We start from the raw sequence: 21,159 nt of genomic DNA on the forward strand, positions 1-21,159 counted from the left end.
TACTAATTTAAAAATATATGAGAGCCAGTTAGTCAATACTGACTCCTTTTTAGTGGCCTGCTATTTAATTTCCATAGCAACTCTATAATTCAGTCTACATCATTAGCCTAGCTACACTCTGTAGTTTGCTAAAAACATACAGCCACAATATCTTGTGGCCAGTGATCTCACAAGACATAGGATTTCTTTGAAATAACATTTTATTTATTTTTAGTTGTGTGAAAGTAAACATTCATTTGCATACTTGTGTGTGTATACATATGTATTTTTCTCTGTGTGTGCCCCTCCACCTCTCTCTGTATGAGAGACAGAGAACAACTTATAAGTGTTGATTCTCTTTTTTCACCATCTGGGCCCTGAGTATTGAACTCTGGTCATCATGGTTGGCAACAAGTCTCTTAGCTACTGAGTCATCCTAGCAGCCCAAGACCTCAAATTAACCAAGATACAACCTTAGTTCTCACTCACCTAATTTGTGCATACATGTGCAGGGTAAACAAACAAACAAATACCATCCTTACTGCCTGTCAGTGTTCCTTTCTGAGTACATTTCAAAGGCTTCCCAGGAAACATTTTCTTTCACTATTATTCTGAGTGGATTCATAGAGTTCTGCTGCATGATGTTCATTGACCCAGCTTCAGTCATTCCAATGTATTTTAAAAAGTGTTTTTGCCATAATAAATAGTGCTTTGATGAGTGTTAAATGTAATATCTTTACAAAGAAGCATCTTCCCATAATTAACAGAAATGGAACTGTATATCTGTGTCACCTTTGGAATTTGTACCCATGTTAGTCATATTTATAATGCATTTTTAAAAATCATTTTGCATTAGAACTTGTAATGGAATTAAGAATGAAAGGATTTAATATGAAAGCTCTTGATATTGGCCCAGATATAATCTTTAACAAAAACATATTTTTTGTGAATAGATAATATTTTAACTGAAGTATTAAAATTCTCCTAAATGATACCATAGTATATGTATATGTATACATATGTAATATCATACATAGTTCATGGTTATATATCATATATATTGTTACTTTGAAGAGTAAAACCTGCAACTTAGTATGTAATGTTCTCATAGTATTATAAGAAGTTCAAATATGAGAGTTGTATTATATTTAAGGCAATATTTGAAATGGCACATTTAACAAATGTTTAATAAGCACCTCTGTCAGTCAGGGGATAGTCTAGGTACTTAGATAAGATCATAGAAAAAGAAAACAAACATGACAGTATGCCTTCCTACCTAATAACTCTGATATTCAATGGCATGCTTTTTAATAATGAAACTGAATTATGTGATGATCAAAATCTCCTAAATGTTTAGAGGGATGTTGAAAATAACACTTTTGTATTAGTTTATTATAAGCCCCTTTTCACAGTGAGCATGTATGGGAACAGTATAGACCAAGTTGAGAAATGCAACACTAATGTCCATAGGAGTGGTTAAATAGAATGGTTTCAGGCACTGGAGAGGTTCCTGTACAGTTAAGAGCCTTACTGTTCTTGCAGAGGACTGGAGTTTAGCTCCCAATGCCCAAAGTCAGGTGGGTCATAATGCATGGAAGTATAGTTACAGATAACGCGATGTCACTGGTCTCCCCGGACAACTGCTGTCATGGATCCACACACACAGATACACATACTTTAAAGAACGAAATAGGGTCTGCAGATTGACTCAGTGGTAAAGAATTCATTCTGTTCTTGAGGACCCAAATTCTGTACCTAGCATCCTCACTGGGCAATTCACAGTCACCTGAAATCCCACCTTCAGGATTATATGATGCCTCTACCCTCCTTAGGTACCTGCACTCACATTCACCCTTTTCCTGCTTGTTCACATACACATACTTAAAAAAAAATCTAAAATAATTATAATTTTATTTTATAGTATAATTATAATGTAAATTATAATTTAAAACATTTTAAAAAGTGCTTTGTTGTTTTGGAAATTGTTCTGCTATCATATTCTTTTCTGACTGTGGGTTCAGTTCTCATAATCATTATGCTTTAAATAGCCTTTTCAGGCTTAACTTGGATTAATATACAGAGAAAACTTGATAGTCATATGGTTCCCTCTACAACCACATTACTAGTTTAACTGTTTCCTGCTTGAATTTAGTTCTCAGGGCCCCATCAATGGGTTCAGATAAAGTGATCTAGGAACAATTTGGAAATCTGTAATTTCTAACTTATTTTTGTCTTTTCAGGAGGAATTTTTCCGCAAGATTTTTCAATACTATTTACGATAAAACCCAAAAAAGGAACTCAAGCTTTCCTCTTGTCTCTCTATAATGAACATGGCATTCAGCAACTCGGTGTTGAGGTCGGGAGATCGCCCGTTTTTCTATTTGAGGACCACACTGGAAAGCCCACACCGGAAAACTATCCTCTCTTCTCAACAGTTAACATCGCTGATGGCAAGTAAGTCACAGAGTGATCAAATGTGGAAACCAAGCTGAAAACGATTTTGATTAATCATTCCACAGTCTTTGTGAAGTGTCTTTTCTAGTGGCTATTGATGGAAAACACCCCAACACCCTCAACATTTGTATAGTCTACTTGACAGTCTAGGAAATTAAAGGCAAAAAAAAAAAAAAGTGTTAGAAATAAACAAACCTATATGGATGAGACAGAAAAGCAGGACAGAAATGAGAACAGGAAATTAAATGATGGTGAATTTTAAAGAAATGAGAAAAGAAAAGCCCGTCATCCGAGGCCAGGGCTTGTCCTAATCCAGAGGCCAGGGCTTGTCCTAATCCAGTAGGTAAAAGGCACTTGGGCCAAGCAAGCCAATCTGGGTTCAATCCCTTGGTTTGGCATGATGGAAGGAGAGAACCAACTCCCACATGTTGTTCTCTTACCTCACCACACACCCAACATGTGTGTATTCCTCAATTAATAAATGAATAGGTGTTTCCAAATTTGAATATCAGCCAACTAAACACCAACAAGGAATTAGCATGGGGGATGGAAGGCACAATGAGCTGGGACTTGCATGAATACTGCTTTAGCTGGGAAGGAAACAAAGGCAAGTGATCCTGATCCAAACATTGTGAAAAGCAAGGCAGGAGCAGAGGATGAGGCGGATACAAAGGTCAGGCAGCCCCGCAGCAGATCACATTGTAGCGTTTGGAACAACTTGATTCAATTCTGGGTGAGGCATGGCCTCATTTAACCATTCTAAGTAAAGAAGTGGCCTGACAGGAAATACATATTTTATTTTTATGTGTATATGTATGTGCCTGGTTTTCTTTATGTGTACCATTTGAGGTCATAAGAGGACACCAGGAACCTTGGAACTGGAATAATGGGCGGTTGTGAGCTGCTCAGTGGGGGTTCTAGGAACAAAAAACGTGGCTTCTTTGCAAGAGCAGCAAGTTCCCTTAACTTGCTGCCCCTGGACTTAAATATTTGTGACAGTACTACTAATATTGCATATTATAGGAGACTTTATATATTTGACATGTACTGTATTCTGTTTTAAGAACTTAATACAATGCTAACTCAGTTAGTAAAGCTTATAGATTATGGGAGCCGAAGCACCAAAAGTTCAAATGACGTAAATGTGATAGAGATGGCATTTGAAATGAAGCTCATACTATACTCTTGTCAGTCTTGGAGACTTTGAACCATAGATTATGCTGTAATTATTTTCTTTTACTTAGAGACTCATTAACCAGAAGCAAATGTGTGTTAAATTTGTATGATGTTTTAATAGTGAATGTAGAACTCTTAAATCAACTTTACTAGATATATGGCATCTGGTTATATCTGGTTACAAGATATATGGTATGGGGTTGAAGGCAGTATAGATATAAAAATAAACATCCAGTTTGTCTTTGGTAAGATGACAGAACTCTCAGTAATAGGGAAAACTAAGCTTCTGTAGCAAGTTATGCTATGATCCAATGAACATAATAAGCTCAAACAAACAAATATAAAATGTAGTTCTCATTGCTTGCTTTTTTTTTTTTTTTTTTTTTTTTTTTTTTTTTTTTTTGGTTTTTTTCGAGACAGGGTTTCTCTGTGTAGCCCTGGCTGTCCTGGAACTCACTCTGTAGACCAGGCTGGCCTCGAACTCAGAAATCCGCCTGTCTCTGCCTCCCAAGTGCTGGGATTAAAGGCGTGCGCCACCACTGCCCGGCTCTCATTGCTTGCTTTTGAACACAAAGGATATTTTTATTTCCAGAAGTTTTTTTTTTAAACTTTCTGACAGGTGTGTGTGCCTCTGTGTGTGTGTGTGTGTGTGTGTGTGTGTATGTGTTGCTATTTTTAAAGAATTTGATGTGTCAGCAGTTAAGAGCACCAACTACTCTTCCAGAGGTTCTGAGTTCAGTTCCCAGCAACCACATCGTGGCTCACAACCATCCATAATGAGATCTGATGTCCTGTTCTGGTGTGTCTGAAGACAGCTACAGTGTACTCATATACATAAAATAAATAAATAAATCTTTAAAAAAAGAATTTCATGCATAAGTACTGAGGTACTGTTTTTACATTATTTCTACCCTACCTTCTCACTCCTCCACCCACTTCTGCATCAATGGAAGAACTGCACTGGGTGGTGTGGTATTTCAGAGTGGAAGCCTCTTATGTAGAGGTTGTTAGGAGGAAAGTAAAGAAGCAAGCACCTGTTTGCACGGGAATATGAAGGGAGGAGTGTTCTTACACAGTGTGTTTGCTGGAAGCAAGCATGTGATCAGCTATAGGGTATCACAAAGCAAAGCTTCCGGGAGGTGAGGGTGCGAAAGCACCCGGAGGCTTCTGGGAGACAGAAAATAGAGATGAACAACTCTGACAGTAGTTGGTAGGTTTCACCAACACAAATATTTAATATGATTCTTATTTATTTATATTCTTTTGGTCTTATTTATATTTTATTTATTCATGTGTGTGTATGTGTATGTGTGTGTGGAGAGAGAGAAAAAGAGAGAGAGAGAGAGAGAGAGAGAGAGAGAGAAATGATGGATCTTTGTGCAAGTTGATGTGGGTGGGATGGTGCCTGTGTGAGTATGTATTTTGAAGGCATGTGCATGTGCATGTGCATGTGGAGGTCATAAGATATCTAGGGCAACCTGGGGTATTGGTCCTCAGTAGACATCCACCTTATTATTTATTTATTTATTTATTTATTTATTTACTTATTTATTATTTATTTATTTACATTCCAAATACCACCCCCTTCTTCTGGTTCTCCCTTCACAAAGTCTCCCCCCTATCACCTCTCCCCTTCGGGGACCCACTGAGTATTCGCCCGCTCTGGCACAGGATTAGACACAACCTCTCCCACTGAGGCCCTACAAGGCAGCATTGTTGCATAACAGGTACCACAGTCAAGCTACAGCTTTAGAGGACAGCCTCTGTTCCAGTTGTGGGGAAACCCCCATGGAGACTTAGCTGCATGTCGGCTACCTATGTGCAGGGGTCGGAGGAGGGGCATTCTGTTCAACCATTGAAGGCTCTTTGGTTGGTGGCTCAATCTCTGAGAGCTTTCAGGGGTCAAGGTTAGTGGCCTTTCTGTGATCTTGCTATCCTCTTCAGGGTCTTTAATTTTTCCCCTAACTCTTCCCTAAGGGTCCTTGACTTCTGTCCAATGTTTGGCTATGGGTATCTGTATGTTTCAGTCAGCTGCTGGGTGGAACCTCTCACAGGAGAGTTAGGCTAGGCTCCTGTCTGCAAGCAGAACAGAGTATCATTAATACTGTCAGGGACTGGTTCTTGCCCATGTGATGGGTCTCAAGTCAGGCTGCTTATTGGTTAGCCATCCCCTCAGTCTCTGCTCTATCTTTATCCCTGCATTTCTTGTAGCCCGGACAAATTTGGGGTGAAATTTTTGTGGTTGAGTTGTTGTCCTTATCCCTCTGCTGGGGTCCTGCCTGGCTACAGGAGGTGGCCTCTTCAGGTTCCATGTACCCACTGTTAGGCATCTCAGCTAAGGTGACCTACATTGATGCCTGAGAGTCTCCCCCTACCAGGTCTCTGGGATTTTCTAGAGATTCCCCCCATCCACCAACAGCAGGAGATTTCCATTCATTTTCCTGGCCCTCTGTCTCTCTCTACACCTGATCCTGCACTTTCCCCTTTGTTTCCTACCCAGGTCCTTCTCTCCCTCTGCCTCCTATGACTATTTTGTTCCACCTTCTAAATGATATTCAAGTATTCCTGCTTGGGTCTTCCTTCTTGTTTAACTTCTTTGGGCCTGTGGGGTTTATCATGGGTATTCTGTATTTTATGGCTAATAGCCACTTATCAGAAAGTAAATACCATGTATGTTGTTTTGGGTGGTCTAGGTTACCTCATTCTAGATGCCATTTTCTAGTTCTATCCATTTGCCTGCAATTTTTTTCTTTTTTTCTTTTCTTTTCTTTTTTTTTTTTTTTTTTTTTTTTTTTTTTGAGTTAAGGTCTCAGAGTGAAATGGAGTTTTATTTTGAGGGCTAGGCTAGACTGGCTAGCCATAAAATGCCAGAGAGACACCTGTCTCTGCCATGTTAGGACAGAAATTAAAGGTGCATGCTTCCATGACCACTTGTTTACAAGGAGGTAGGAATTGGACTCACATCTTGACTGTATAGCAGTTATCTTACCGACTAAGTTATTGTCCCAGCCCCTTGATTCATTCTTTGATGGTTGCTATGGTCACAAATGCACAGAAGCACAGACCAATTATTAGTATAGGCTAGAAAGATGATGGCTTCTCCTAAGCCAGGAATCACCAGCTTTTGTTTCATCATAAAAAATTATGATGTTTTATTGATGGTATAGCACCATGAGAGAAAAGGAGCAATTAAGCATTCAAAACTCGTTCATCTAGTACTATTTAAATTATTATTATTTTGCATGCTATACCTAATGCTATGATTTTTGTCATCTTATTATTAGGAAAACTAAAAATAATTTAAAAAAATCAAGTTTAGTGATCAGATGAGATTTTAGCAATTAAAATTCTTTTTATTTTCTGCTAATGAGAAGAACATCCCTCAAGACAAGGAATGGTTTAAGTTAGCACACAGCCTTCTTGGCATAAAGTATGTGTAAATTTTACTCCCAGTGTATGAAGTTGCTCCAAGGCTCCTTATATAAGCCTTTGCTCAATTCAAGCCTTTTCTAGTTGAATGTGCTAGTGGAAATACCAAAGATAAAGTATGTATGGAAATGTACTTGGTCGTCACCACTAGCCATGCCAAATATCTTGAAACAGACATTTGGGAATGCTCATGCAAGTTTCTGGGTATTTTATTTTATGGATCTCCTCCTTGGCACTTCTGGAATATTAATCTAGCACTTTGATTTGGAAGAAAATATAAACCACAGTGGCTTAAAAAAATCCAAGTGAATTTCACTTAGTGGTTTCTGTTAGCAGCAGACATTGTTAATAAAACCCTTTGTACGATGCAGGGAGAGCATGCATGCTCTCAAGGGTTGGCCACGTTCCCCTTTTAGGCCTGTCATCGCCACCCTGGATTAGCTAGGGCAGTAGCTGCAGAGTGGACTGACTGAGCCTCCCACTCCACACATGCGCTGACTCTGCTTTCTTTCAGTGTTTCTTCCTCTTGCCAGCCCTGGAAAAGAAGGAAAGATATTATGTCTCAGTTTTGGATCCTGCCCATGGTGGTGATCTATAACTGTCTTGAAATTAAAGTGGAAAGAGAACGTGAAAACACTTGAAATAAATGGAGCTCGGGACAGAGTAGCACATTGTGTTTTACAATTAGAACATTCAGCTACTCCAGATGGAGCAGCCATTCAGCCAGGAGACAGACCCTTTTACAGCCACTCTCAGGGGATCACCGGAGCAGAAGTTTTTCTCGCGGAATTCCACTTTGGAAGAAAGCGCTTACGCATAGAGAAACTATTGCTTCCCCATATCCATCACTATCTCTGTCAAATGTGCTCGTCAGAAAACAGCGAGGTTAAGCTTTTGTTTCTGCAGCACAAAGTGAAGGCAGAGGATGGGCAGTGCTTATCAGCACAGGTGCCTGATTCTTCCTCCCATCTTTGGAAACTGTGTCCTTTTGAGTACCTGGTGCTGTCCTGGGTAAACAGTAAGTTGCCACCAGCCAAGTAACTGAGGCACAAGCGTGCCTCTGTTTTGGTACCTTTTCAGTTCACCGTTGACATTTAAAGCTCATGTTCTAATGGGTCTGTCGATTTGGCAGCCAGAGCCTTTGAAGCTTACAAAAGAATTGCTTTTTTTTTTTAACAGGTGGCACCGGGTCGCAATCAGTGTGGAGAAGAAAACTGTGACAATGATTGTTGACTGTAAGAAGAAAATCACAAAACCCCTCGATAGAAGTGAGAGATCGATAGTCGATACCAATGGAATCGTGGTATTTGGAACAAGAATTTTGGAAACAGATGTTTTCCAGGTAAAAATAATTCATGTTTATTTAAGCTGACTGTTGTTAGATCAAATGGGTAAGAATTCTAGCAATCCCTATGTCGTAAAACAAAGTTCAAACTCTAAAGGGTGACCTACTTTCTTCCTCTGTGAGTGGAGTGGTGATGTTTTTCTATTGTTGGGTCAAAGGGTGATTAGACAATGGTGACTGCAGGGCCTGGGAAGCTTGATTTGAGCACAAACATCCAATTCTCTTGGCAAGGACAATCCATTTCAGTCCTCAACTTTATGCTTAGTACTATAGCTTAGAGAAAAGACCTTGGCTTCCTGTTCTAGAAGATTAATTTGGAGAAATATCCCAGTCATGTACTCTGCCTAACTAACTTTTTTTGTTCGCGTATTTTCTAATAGAGATTATGCTGAGTTATGTATCTAACAGAGAGATGAACTTTAGGTTTTAAAATATCTCTTTACAAAAGAAAGTGGAAGTCATGGTAGAAGCTCTTCCAATTGTATTTTGAGTCAATTGTGATAGGATTTTGCTAAACCATTCAGAAAAATTCTCAGAAAACATTATGAAAGATTTACATCGTTATTGCTGGCACTATTATTAGTATTATCATTATTAATTATTACTATTATTAGAAAAATTAACACCTGTGTGTGAGGACAATTACAGAAGCCAGAAGGGGCCAGCTATGAGAGATGCTTTCTGAGCTGACAGGTGTAGGTGTTAGGGTATGAACTCAGTCCTCTATAGGAACAGTAAACTCTTAACTGCTGAACCACTTTTATATCTCCTGGCAAAGCATTTCAAATTTCTGTGGAGAAATCAATGGCTGACAAACTTAAAAGTTATTCTGTATTGGTAGTTTTGGAAGGCCCCTCAAACGTTAAATAATAACAAATGATTAAATTACCTTAAAGCTGTTAAGGTTTAAACAGGTCAAGAACTTTATGCTTGTGTTGGGATAATTTCCGAGGTACACCTTTAAGGAGCTGTACAGGAGTAGAAATAATTTTTCTGTGGAGCAATGTCAGAGAATGAAGGTAGTGTTTTTATTTATTCACTTCTTCTTGTTTAGATGAGTTTAAATATAAATCACTAAAGCACTATAGTACATTTTGAATTGAAGCAGGATCACTTGTTTGTCTTTGTTGGAACTTCTCTCTCAGCATGCACAGAACAACTTCCTGGGATTATATTAACTTTAGAGAATGATTTGAGGAGGCTAACATCTGAGCAGTGTTGACTGGACTTCCCTCCATAAACATGGATGCTCTTTTAATAATCACACCAATTTGCTAAAAGAAAACAGTAGGGAGCAGGGTATAGTGGTGTACACATTTATTTTAATTTTTTTATTAGATGCTTTCTTTATTTACATGTCATACAATATCTCCTTTCCCAGGTTCCCCTCCAAAAAAATAAAATAAAATAAAATAAAAAAAACAAACCCCTGTTCTCTTCCTCCCTCTCCTGCTCAGTACCCCAGCCTCTCCTGCTTCCTGGCCCTGGCATTTGCCTACACTTGAGCATAGAATCTTCACAGGGCCAAGGGCCTCTTCTCCCATTGATGATCTACTTGGCCATCCTCTGCTATACATATGCTACTGGAGCCATGAGTCCTACCATGTGTACTCTTTGGTTGGTTTAGTCCCTGGGAGCTCTGAGGGTACTAGGTAGTTCATATTATTGTTTGTCCTAAGGGGCTGCAAGCCCTTCAGCTACTTGGGTCCTTGCTCTAGCTCCTTCACTGGGGACCCTGTACTCAGTCCAATGGATGGCTGTGAGCCTCTACTCCTGTATTAGTCGGGTACTTTCAGAGCCTCTCAGGAGACAGCTATATCAGGCACTTGCTGGCATCCACAATAGTGTCTGTATTTGATGATTGAATATGGGAAGAATTCCCAGGTGTAACAGTCTCTGGATTGTCCTTCCTTTAGTCTCTGTCCCATAGTTAGTCTCTACAACTCCTTCCATGGGTATTTTGTTCCCCCTTTTAAGAAGGAACGAAGTATCCACACTTTGGTTTTTCTTCTTCTTGAGTTTCTTGAGGTTTGTGAATTGTACTTTGTGTATTCCGATCTTCTGGGCTAATATCCACTTATCAGAGAGTGCATAAGAAAAGTGTGTTCTTTTGTGATTAGGTTACCTCACTCAGGATGATATTCTCCAGATCCATCAATTTCCCCAAGAATTTCATAAATTCATTGTTTTTAATAGCTGAGTAGTACTCCATTGTGTAGATGTACCACAGTTTCTCTATCCATCCCTCTGTTGAGAGACATCTTGGTTATTTCCAGTTTCTGGCTTTTATAAATAAGGCTGCTATGAACATAGTGGAGCATGTGTCCTTATTACATGTTGGAGCACCTTCTGGGTATATGCCCAGGAGTGGTATAGCTGGGTTCTCTGGTAGTACTATGTCCAGTTTTCGGAGGAACCGCCAAACTGATTTCCAGAGTGGTTGTACCAGCTTGCAATCTCACCAGCAATGAAGGAGTGTTCCTCTTTCTCCACAACCTTGCTAGCATCTGTTGTCACCTGAGTTTTTGATCTTAACCATTCTGACTGGTGTGAGGTAGAATCTCAGGGTTGTTTTGATTTGCATTTCCCTGATGACTAAGGATGTTGAACATATCTTTAGGTGCTTCTCAGCCATTCGGTATTCATCAGTTGATAATTCTTTTTTAGCTGTGTACCCCATTTTTTATTAGATGTTTTCTTTATTTACAATATCAATTTCCCCAGGTTCCCTTCCAAAAAAAATAAAATAAAATAAAAATCCAAAACTAGCTGGGCAGTGGTGGCGCACACCTTTAATCCCAGCACTTGGGAGGCAGAGGCAGGCGGATTTCTGAGTTGTTGACCAGCCTGGTCTACAGAGTGAGTTCCAGGACTGCTAGGGCGATCCAGAGAAGCCCTGACTCGAAAAACAAACAAACAAACAAACAAACAAAATCAAACAAAAAAACAAAAACTAAAACAATCCCCTGTTCCCTCCCTCCTTATTCTGCTCACCATCCCACCCTTCCTGCTTACTGGCCCTGGCATTCCCCTATACTGGGGCATAGAACCTTCACAGGGCCAAGGTCCTCTCTCATTGATGACCTGCTTGGCCATCCTCTACTATACACATGTTGCTGGAGCCATGAGTCTCCCCATGTGTACTCTTTGGTTGGAATTTTAGTCCCTGCGAGCTCTGAGGGTACTAGTTAGTTCATATTGTTGTTTGTTGTAAGATGTACCCCATTTTTAATAGGGTTATTTGGTTCTCTGGAGTCTAACTTCTTGAGTCCTTTGTATATATTGGATATTAGCCCTCTATCATATATAGGATTGGTAAAGATCTTTTCCCAATTTTTTGGTTGCCGTTTTATCCTATTGACAGTGTCTTTTGCCTTACAGAAGCTTTGCAATATTAAAAGGTCCCATTTGTCAAATCTTGATCTTAGAGCATAAGCTATTGGTGTTCTGTTCAGGAAATTTTGGCTCTTCTTCACTTTCTTTTTCTATAGAGCAATTTGTAAGTTCATCTGGAATAACAAAAACTCAGTATAGTGAAAACTATTCTCAACAATAAAGGAACCTCCTGGACCTTAATCTGTACTACAGAGCAATTGTGATAAAAACTGCATTGTATTGGTACAGTGACAGGCAGATAGATCAATGGAACAGAATTGAAGATCCAGAAATGAACCCACACACCTATGGTCACTTGATCTTTGACAAAGGAGCTAAAACCATAAAGTGGAAAAAAGACAGCATTTTCAACAAATGGTGCTGGCTCAACTGGCAGTTAACATGTAGAAGAATGCAAATCGATCCATTCCTATCTCCTTGTATAAAGCTCAAGTACAATGGATCAAGGACCTCCACATAAAACCAGATACCCTAGTGCACACATTTAAACACAAGTCCTAGAAATGGAGAGCCAGAAAGATCTCTGTATCAAAACAAGCCTAGTCTACAAAGAGAGTCATGCCTTACTTCTAATCATAGTTGAAAAGTTGTGAAGATGCCACTGTGAAGTATGAATGATATCAGCTGCAGATTTTATAAACACTCATTTGTTAATTTGAGGAATATTTCTCTTATTTATTGTGCAGAAATATTTCTTTAATGACAGAAATATTGTCAACTGTGTAGCCCTAGCTGGTGCTTCTGAGCTGTTTGTAATTTGTCATCTATCTTTCAGTTACTGTTTTCATCTTAATTCTATTATTATCTGAGAATTAAAATCATATAATTCATTTCATTTAAATTTTCAAAAGGGAATTTGGCCCACATCGTGGTTGATTTCAGTGTGAATGTCTGTCTGCTTTAGGTTGATGTATATTTTACTGTTGTTGGATGGAATACTAAGGAAATGCCAATTATATCTAATTGATTAATGGTGATGTTTAGTGGACTCATGTCTTCCCTAGTCTCTACTTGCTGTATATGACTGGTTTTGATGGAGGTTTATCTGTTAAGTACCCAAGAGCATTAGTGACTCATCCATTCATTTTGAAGCTACAGTGCTTTTGTTGCCTTATATATTTTACACTTATTAGTTAGGATCATGAATTTGGGATTTTTGGCCAGATTATTCTCCAGTTTCTTTTTATTTAATATTCAGTTGAGGTCAGCAACCTGGGGCAGCAAAGAATGTCAGAGCCAGAGGAATAGGTTGTTGCTATGTGATTATCTCTCCTGGGAATGTCAGAAGCTAAACTCATCAATTCTCACCAACTTAACTACTTAAACAAATCTTCCAGTAGTTCTTAAATATTCTGTTCTATTTCTTGTGTTACCTGGTGGTTCCTGTGGTGCAGTGTACCCCCAACCCAGAGTCTACTGCTTGCTACTATACAAATTCTATACCACTGCACCACACTCAAGCTTTTCTCATTTCTGTTAAGTTCTTTTGTATTTTTTTGCTTTTTAGTCTGGGTAGCTTTTAGTATCATTGCTTCACCTGAGATTCTTTCTCCTGCTGCATCTATGCATTTGATATTCTTATAAGGTTATACCAAATTTCTATTAGTTTTATTGGTCTATAACATGGTTTTTTTTTGAGTGACTATTTTACATTTGTGATTCATTATCCATCTGTGCTTCCATACTGTACTTTTTTATTAAAATTTTAAGCATAGTAATCAGATATATATAAAAATTCCCGTTATTTTAATTGTGAACTTGTTATATCTGATTCTAGTTTTGATGTTATTTCTCTTCTATAAATCATATGTATTACCGAACAATGTGTCTTGTAATTTTTCTATTGAAAGGCAAACATTGATTGAAAGGATCTGTGGGTAAGTTTTAAGAAGAGAAAGAAATCAGGGGCCATATTATGGGTAAGCCTTCGGGGGGAGTCTGTGCCGACGGAATGTCTTGAGTTTACAGTGGTTCTCAGTTCTGTTTCCTTAGGTGGATAGGAAGACTCAAGTGGCCTGAGAACTACACACTTTTCTCCTTCTATGTACAGGGTTGAATTTTGATGGCCATTTCTGAATATTTTAGTAGATTTAAAAATGATTCTTATGCATTCTATCTCCTAGACCTCTGACAGAATTATCTCTCTGGTTGTTACTGTGAAGGTCTTATAGAACTCTTAAAGATAGCTTCCAAAGGAGTACCCTTTAGTAAGTACCAATGGTGTATTTCACTCATGGGAACTCAGGTATTTCATAGAACATTGTTCCACAGAATGAAGGTGCAGGAGGTATACAGAGACAGTTTTATTGTCAGTTCATTTCTTTTAAGTATTCCTTAAACTGGCTCCAATGTGGTGCAGTTTTGAAAAGAGATTAAAGCTTGTGTTATTCCAAGACATTTAGGTGATTCTCTTGTTCATTTTTTTTTCATATCACATTCTGTTCATACTCTTTAACTTTTCCCCTTGTTCTATTTACAGACTCAGAATTTCTTCCATAGTTTTATCCACAGTACTTCCTACCTTTTAACAGATTCAGATTCTGGATTCTATTCAGGATAAAATCAGGATAAAACAAAACAACACAACACAACACAAAACAAAACAGTAAAAGAAGCCCTCATAGCAGGTAGCACAGCACCTGTGGATCTGAGTCTCTTAAGTTTGACTCTCCTCCACAATGAGCCTACCTTTTCAAGGGTCAGGCTCTTTTTTTTTTCCACTTCTAGAAAACATTGCTAGCACCATCAGCCTTTTTGGGGTGTACTGAGATTCCACTGCCATAGGGTTAATGGTAGTACTGATGATGAAATTTGAAGGTGTAGTTCTTCATGATAAAAAGCAGACACTATGGAAACTGCATATTCATTTTTTTGTCTCATCTTCTCTACCTCCAAAATTGGTATAATTTCATGATCTTAGAATTCATTTCTAAAACAATATTATTCTCTGTGAAATGTCTCTGGTTACAAAATACAAATGTAAATTGTATTTTACAAAATCTTATTTGTGTGTCATCTATGATGAGGGAGTATTTCATAGAATATGACTTTGAGGAGAGTGAAAGCGAATAAGTATGGGTGATAACCATTTCAGATCTTTCACTTGGGAAATTAAAAATGAAGCTATAGGCATCATTCAGTATCTAAGCAGTGCAATAACTGCTTAGGGAAAGGAGTTCTGATGAGGATAACCAAGTGTTGTAATCTGATAACTAATTGCTGTAATTTGAAGAGATCAAATCGGTTCCCTCTTAGTATTCCAAACTGATATGTTATTTCACACTGAAATCGTTGGAGAAACTTAACTGAGGACCATTTGCAGTTATTTGAGAGACATTTCTTTCCTAATTTAAGGTACAAAGTAGCTTTAATCACCAGAGATGTATATATGAGGCTTCAGAGAAGTGAAATAAACATTTGTCTTCTGATAAGTTTTACACTCTCATACATGTCTAATGAAATTTATAAAGTTTACCCTAGTACAAACTACTTACCATTATTTCTTTACCATTCCTTGTTATCTGCTGCTTCAATTTTTCTTGAAAAATGTAAAATGATTAAAGAATAACTCTGTCTTTCACCTCACAACTAGTAGGTTCGCCATGCTCCTGTAGATGGTCCCCTACTCTGTACTAAGGGGCAGTACTTACTGAATTCAGTGGGTTATAAAAACAAACAAACAAACAAAAACAAAACAAACACAAAATTGATACAGAACATTGGAAAGTTTGGGGAGGGATTACAGAGATGAGGCATGGAAGTATTGTGGGAGGCATGTATAATCAAATTTTGTATACATGTGTGAAATTTTCAAAAATAAGGAAAACATAGGAAATAACATTTTAGCCAATCTCTTCTTTCATTATGCTATTTCCTTGTCCTTACTCAAGCCACTTTATCAAAAGTCACTGTTCTATTATTGAGTCTAGCATATCACTTATCTAGTTTTAGAAGAGGTACATTACAATTCAGAAAGTACAAATAAAAGTGAATTATGCATAATATCATTTTGTGATGGTCTCCATGTATATGTAAATTTATATTATGTTTTCCTTATAAGTTTGCATTTATTAATTCTTAGCTCCAGAGACATTACCAAAGTTTTAACAACCAGTAGAGAAATGGTCCTCAGCCTGTTGGTCATGATTGCTTTGAGGAGGAGAGGGAGGTTGTTGAATGACCCTTCCACAGGGGTTCCCTAAGACCATAGTAAAAGACAGATGTTTGCATTAAGATTCATAGCAGTAGCAAAATTACAGTCATGGAGTAGCAGTGTTTTTACTCTGGAGTCACGAAACCCTGATGTGACATTCCAAATGAGAAACAGAGTATGGAACATGACTTTTATTTTCTCCCCAGTTGCGAAATTAGAAGGAGTCTTATATGTATTACTGTATAGAGATTAAGTGAAATACCATTTTTGAAGAGGTATCCATGTGTCCTGTCAGAGAGGATTTTGCAAGAATTGACTTAATTTCAAAAGTTGTTGGTGACTTTTGGAAATTGTTGGGGATGTAGTTAACATAGGAACTATATATATGTGTATATATATATATATATATATATATAGTTCCTATGTTAACTACATCCTATATATATATATATACACATATATATAGTTGTATGTATATAGTTATATATAGTTATACACACACACATATGAGTTTGTATGGTATACAAATTTATAATTTATTCTCTTAAGGAAATGTCTCAACATAAAAAAATAACCTAAACAAAAAACAAATGTTAGTCTTGATTGGGATTTATCGTTTACTCTCTCAAAGCAACTCTAAGATATCAACTAAGATTATGTAAATAAGAAGAACAAAGCAGCTTTTTAGTAATGTATGGTTGTTTAATTATTCTTACCTGAAAATATCTGGTTAACTGTGCATTTTAGAATATAGCTGTAGCTTTGCAAACAATGTTGAAATTATTATCTAAAATCAGCTTTATGATTTTTGTTTGGTGTAATGTACTCTAATACTAAAATTCTTTTGTAAATGCAAGGAAATGTACAATTGCAAGAGAAACAACAAGCTGTAGTTGACAAATATGAGGTGAAAATTTGTTAAATTTGATATTTACACTTAAAGTCAAAACAGCATTGTAACTGAAGTTCAATAGAGTTTTGTGATAAAATCCCATCATCCAACCCAGAAAAATCTTGGGTATTCTGCTGTAAGGACTCAGTGGGTTCATTGACATTTACCTTTTTTTCTTAATATTGAAAATAAATGAATTTTTTTCTTTGTGGAGAAAAGCTTTTGTGTACAAACCCTTAAATATATGTACAAAAAAGTGTCCTATAGCAGTTTTTATAGAACAGTTGTAATCCTTTCATGTGGATACGTGGATATTCTTGTTTTGTGTGTGTGGGTATGTGTATGAACACCTCTGACCTTGTGAATGCATGCATGTGAAGGTGTGAAGTGGACATCTGGTGTGTTATTCAGTTTCTTTATGGTTTAGTTTTTTGAGATAGACTCTCTCTCAGAGCTTACTGTCACTGCTTGGTTAAACTGGCTGGCCAGTCAGTTCCACTTACTGTCTGTCTCCACTTACTGGCACTAAGTTTACAAAGCACATGCCTCCACGCCAGGCTTGTTAGTTTTGTAAGTGAGTTCTGGGAATTGAATTCAGATTCTCATGCTTATCCCGCAAGCAAGTAATCAACATAGCCATCTCTCCGTGACCATTCAGTCTTGTTAGGGACTAGTTAACTTGTCAGGTTTTATTTAGAATTGGTATGGTTAATTCTGTACTAACTTAAGATTCAACATTTCTCCTGGGTTTTCTGTTTTAGGCCACATATACACAACACTGATTTTTATCAGTCCTTGAGAGTTTTCTCTCATCATGGCTGGAAGAAGCATCTGGCTTTGGCTTTTGAATATGTAATCACATTCCTGAGTACTGTAGACTGAGTTCATATGACATGTGTGGTAAAGAGCAACACACAAAAATGTACTACATGAGTTACAACCAGCCTTGTGGGAATGGGTGGCCGCTCCATCCAGCTTTCCCTTGAGATGTGCCTGTACTTCAGAAGAAAGCTGTGTGGTGTCCCATCACCCACCTGCATGTAGAATCACTGCTGCCTCAGTGCATTTTGATTACTAGATGGGGTATGTGTTTTATATTTCAGGGCTTTATTGACTTCATATTAAAATTTTCAATTTAGGATACATTTTGACTGAGATTGCTTGTAGGAGAAAAATGAAGCATTTAAGGTAGAGTTAGATTCCAGGACTCTGTGTAGATAAAAAAAAAAAAATAGCCACCATGTACATCTCTCATTGCTCTAAGAGGAACTCAATTGTCTCCTGCCATTGGGTATAGAGAAATACCGAATTTCTCTTTTTACATGTTTGTCCATGTATAATGTATAGCTTACCCTTAAAAAAGACAGTGCCTCTTCTCTTTTTTATTTTAAATGTTTTAAGTTATGATTCAGTATTTTGTTAACTTTTAAAAATTGTTGAAGAATTATATACTATGTATATAATATGTGTTTATTAAATATACCTTCCATCCCGTCTGTCCCACTATTTTGTCATTGGCTCCTCATTACCATTCCCTCCTGACTTTTTGTCCTCTGCTTTTTAACATCGTACCCTTGCACTTTATGTTGTTTGTATGTGTGTGGGTGCAGTAGTGCCATGTCCTGTAGGTAACCTCTCACATGCTACATCTATGTGGAAAACTGAATTTCCCTCACTCAGCAGCCACCAATATATCCTCAATTAGAGTACAACTTCATGATCCTCTATGTCACCCATGTTGTAATTTTGACATGCTTGATCTCATGGTGGCCTTGTGCATGCAATTACAGCTTCTGTGATTTCAGGTGAACCAGAGTACTATGACACTACAAATATCTTTCACTGCAGATATCTACTAATCCCTATCTCTGGCTCCTAAATATTTTCTCCTTTCCCTTCTGCAATAATATTTCACCTAAAAGAGAAAGAAGAGGGTATGATACAGCTGTTCAATAGATCTTGACACTTGTGATGGCTTTTGGTCAACTTGAGGACAACTCAAGATACCTGGGAAGAGGCACCATCAATTGAGTAACCCCATTAGAGTGGCCTCTGAGGCATTTACTTAATTGCTAATTGATGGAGGATGGCTCAGCCCAGTGGGGTTGGCACCACCAACTCCAAGGTGTATACAAGGAATGTAATTAACTTACATTATTGTTAACTCACTTTTAGCATGTGATCTTTTAAAGGCATAGTCCAGTTCCCGTTCCATAAATGGTTGTATACAGTTCTGATATGAGTGAAAAGTATTCTGTAAATCCACTGAAGTCTTGTCTACGAGTTTCCTCTGTTCAAGTCTCTATGACTGCTACTCACTGTACTTGGCAAGTAGCTCTTTAGGGAGAGATAGAATGAGAGAGTGGCTGATATTACCTCTTTGCTTATAATACCCCAGGGACTTTTCTTTTCACCCAGACTCTACAGTTTGTCCTCTCCTATGAATGCAGGCCACTTCTTATCCTCTGCAGTTCTCTGTGACTTCATTGATAATTCCTTTTCTCTATCCTCCTTTGTATCCACAGTGTGTCTATTTCTTCAAAAACACTACTCACAGCATAGTTCCTACATATGCATCTAACAATCCTTGTGTTTCAAGGGTTCTGCCTTAGTTCGATTTTCTCCTCTCTCTGTTCATTCTTGGTGTTCTTTAGTCAGTATTTTTTCCCTCCTTGAACTTGCTATCTAACGGCCCATGTTTCTGATTATGACCCTTATTCTTTGTTGTTCTATTTTTTTGCAATTGCTCCTGGCATTCCAGCATTCACTTATTTTATTTCTGCCTCTAAAATACAAACTTTGTGAGGGTGGAAGCTTTCTGTTGTATTAGAAAAAAGTATAAAATCATGCTGGCCATATGAATTATTTCATTAGTAAAATTTAAAAACTAAATATACTCTTCAGAACTTATTAATTTAAAAAGTATAGATGACCTATGGCTTCAAGGAAGCTATGGGTAAGTCCTGTTAGCCTTTTACTAAATGTCCTGTTTATTTTACTTATTCACTGTGTAGAGTGGTCCCATATTAGCACTTATACATTAATGTAATAACCTTTTTTTTTTTAACCATTGAGAGTATAGAAATTATAATATAAATATATAATTTTGTGGAAGACTGTTCTCTAGAGTCTGGTAAATGTTCCCCGAATTAGAAGTCCATTTAAATTATGTAGGACACAGTTCATTTTCACAAAATTGGTTTCTTCAGTTGACTTTGCTGCCCTATCAGGCTGTACGAGCTGCAGTTATGACAGTGATTATGTGGCATCTCTCATTCTTTCCTTTGAATTATGGTCTAGATCCAATTGCTGGTGTATATTTCAATCATACCAAAAAACTCTAAACATTTTGGCAGCTTTCTTTCACCCCACAAAATACTTGAGAAAGTATCATTAACTGTGTACAATGTTTGGAAAAGAAACAACAGTAACATCAGCAACAGCAGCAAAAACAACAACAAGAAAACAACAACACTGTGATGAGACATACTGTCTTTGACAAATTCAGAAGTCTCAGAAGGCCAGAAGACATTGTTCAAGTGATGTGGCTCTGCTATGCAGTCCTTAGAAATTTTAAACCCAAGTAGGATTTATGTCAGCACTCTTCCTCGTTATACAATCATAAACTCTACCAAGACCCACTCTGTTTATACAGATTTCTAATATCAAATGTTAATAGATATTTGGGGATGAAAGGAACAACTATTTGACAGAGTGTAACATTCTGTTACACTGTTCAATTCTCTGCAGTGACTGCCAGACGGTTCAGTTGCATTGATTTTTTTCTTTCTTTTATATTATCTGGGTTTTTTTTGTTTGTTTTGTTTAGTTTTTTTTGTCTGTATTTTGGTTTCCTGGTGTGCTTAGCTTGTGGATAATCACTTTCAGATTCATGAAATTGTTTCTGGAGCATTCACAAGTGAAATCTATAGCCGGGTCCCTTAAACTTTATACTGATATTTCAATATAAATATTTCCATAGTTTTGAAAAGCATAATGCCTTTTACCATGTGCATTTTAAGTTTACAAACAAATTTTATTGATGATTTTGACAGTTCCCTGGGAAATGAAAGAAAAGCAATGCTACTTCCTAAATATTTAAAGTTGTTATTTCTTATAGAAAAATGATTACAGATTAGCACTAGAATCATCCACATCCCAGCCAAGGAGGTGGTTTTGTAGTTAAGAGAACTTACTGACCTGAGTTTGGGTCTCAGCATCCACATAGCTTCTCAAACCTGACTATGATTTCAGTTCTAGGGCATCCAATGCCACCTTTTGATCTCTGTGGCCTCCAGAGATGCTTCTGGTATACATATATATATATATATATAT

General features: G+C 37.5%; 1 protein-coding gene across 1 annotated transcript in view; it reads left to right on the top strand.

The window, feature by feature from the left end:
- Positions 1-21,159, top strand: part of Col11a1 (collagen type XI alpha 1 chain) — a 189,704-nt gene that overhangs the window by 26,595 nt on the left and 141,950 nt on the right. Inside the window, exons 3-4 of the mRNA XM_031375242.1 lie at positions 2,220-2,433; positions 8,218-8,380. Coding sequence (XP_031231102.1) covers positions 2,220-2,433; positions 8,218-8,380 — 377 coding nt within the window. The remainder of the gene's footprint in view (positions 1-2,219; positions 2,434-8,217; positions 8,381-21,159) is intronic.

This window comes from Mastomys coucha, unplaced genomic scaffold (assembly GCF_008632895.1).
Source record: "Mastomys coucha isolate ucsf_1 unplaced genomic scaffold, UCSF_Mcou_1 pScaffold16, whole genome shotgun sequence".
Lineage (NCBI taxonomy): Eukaryota > Metazoa > Chordata > Mammalia > Rodentia > Muridae > Mastomys > Mastomys coucha.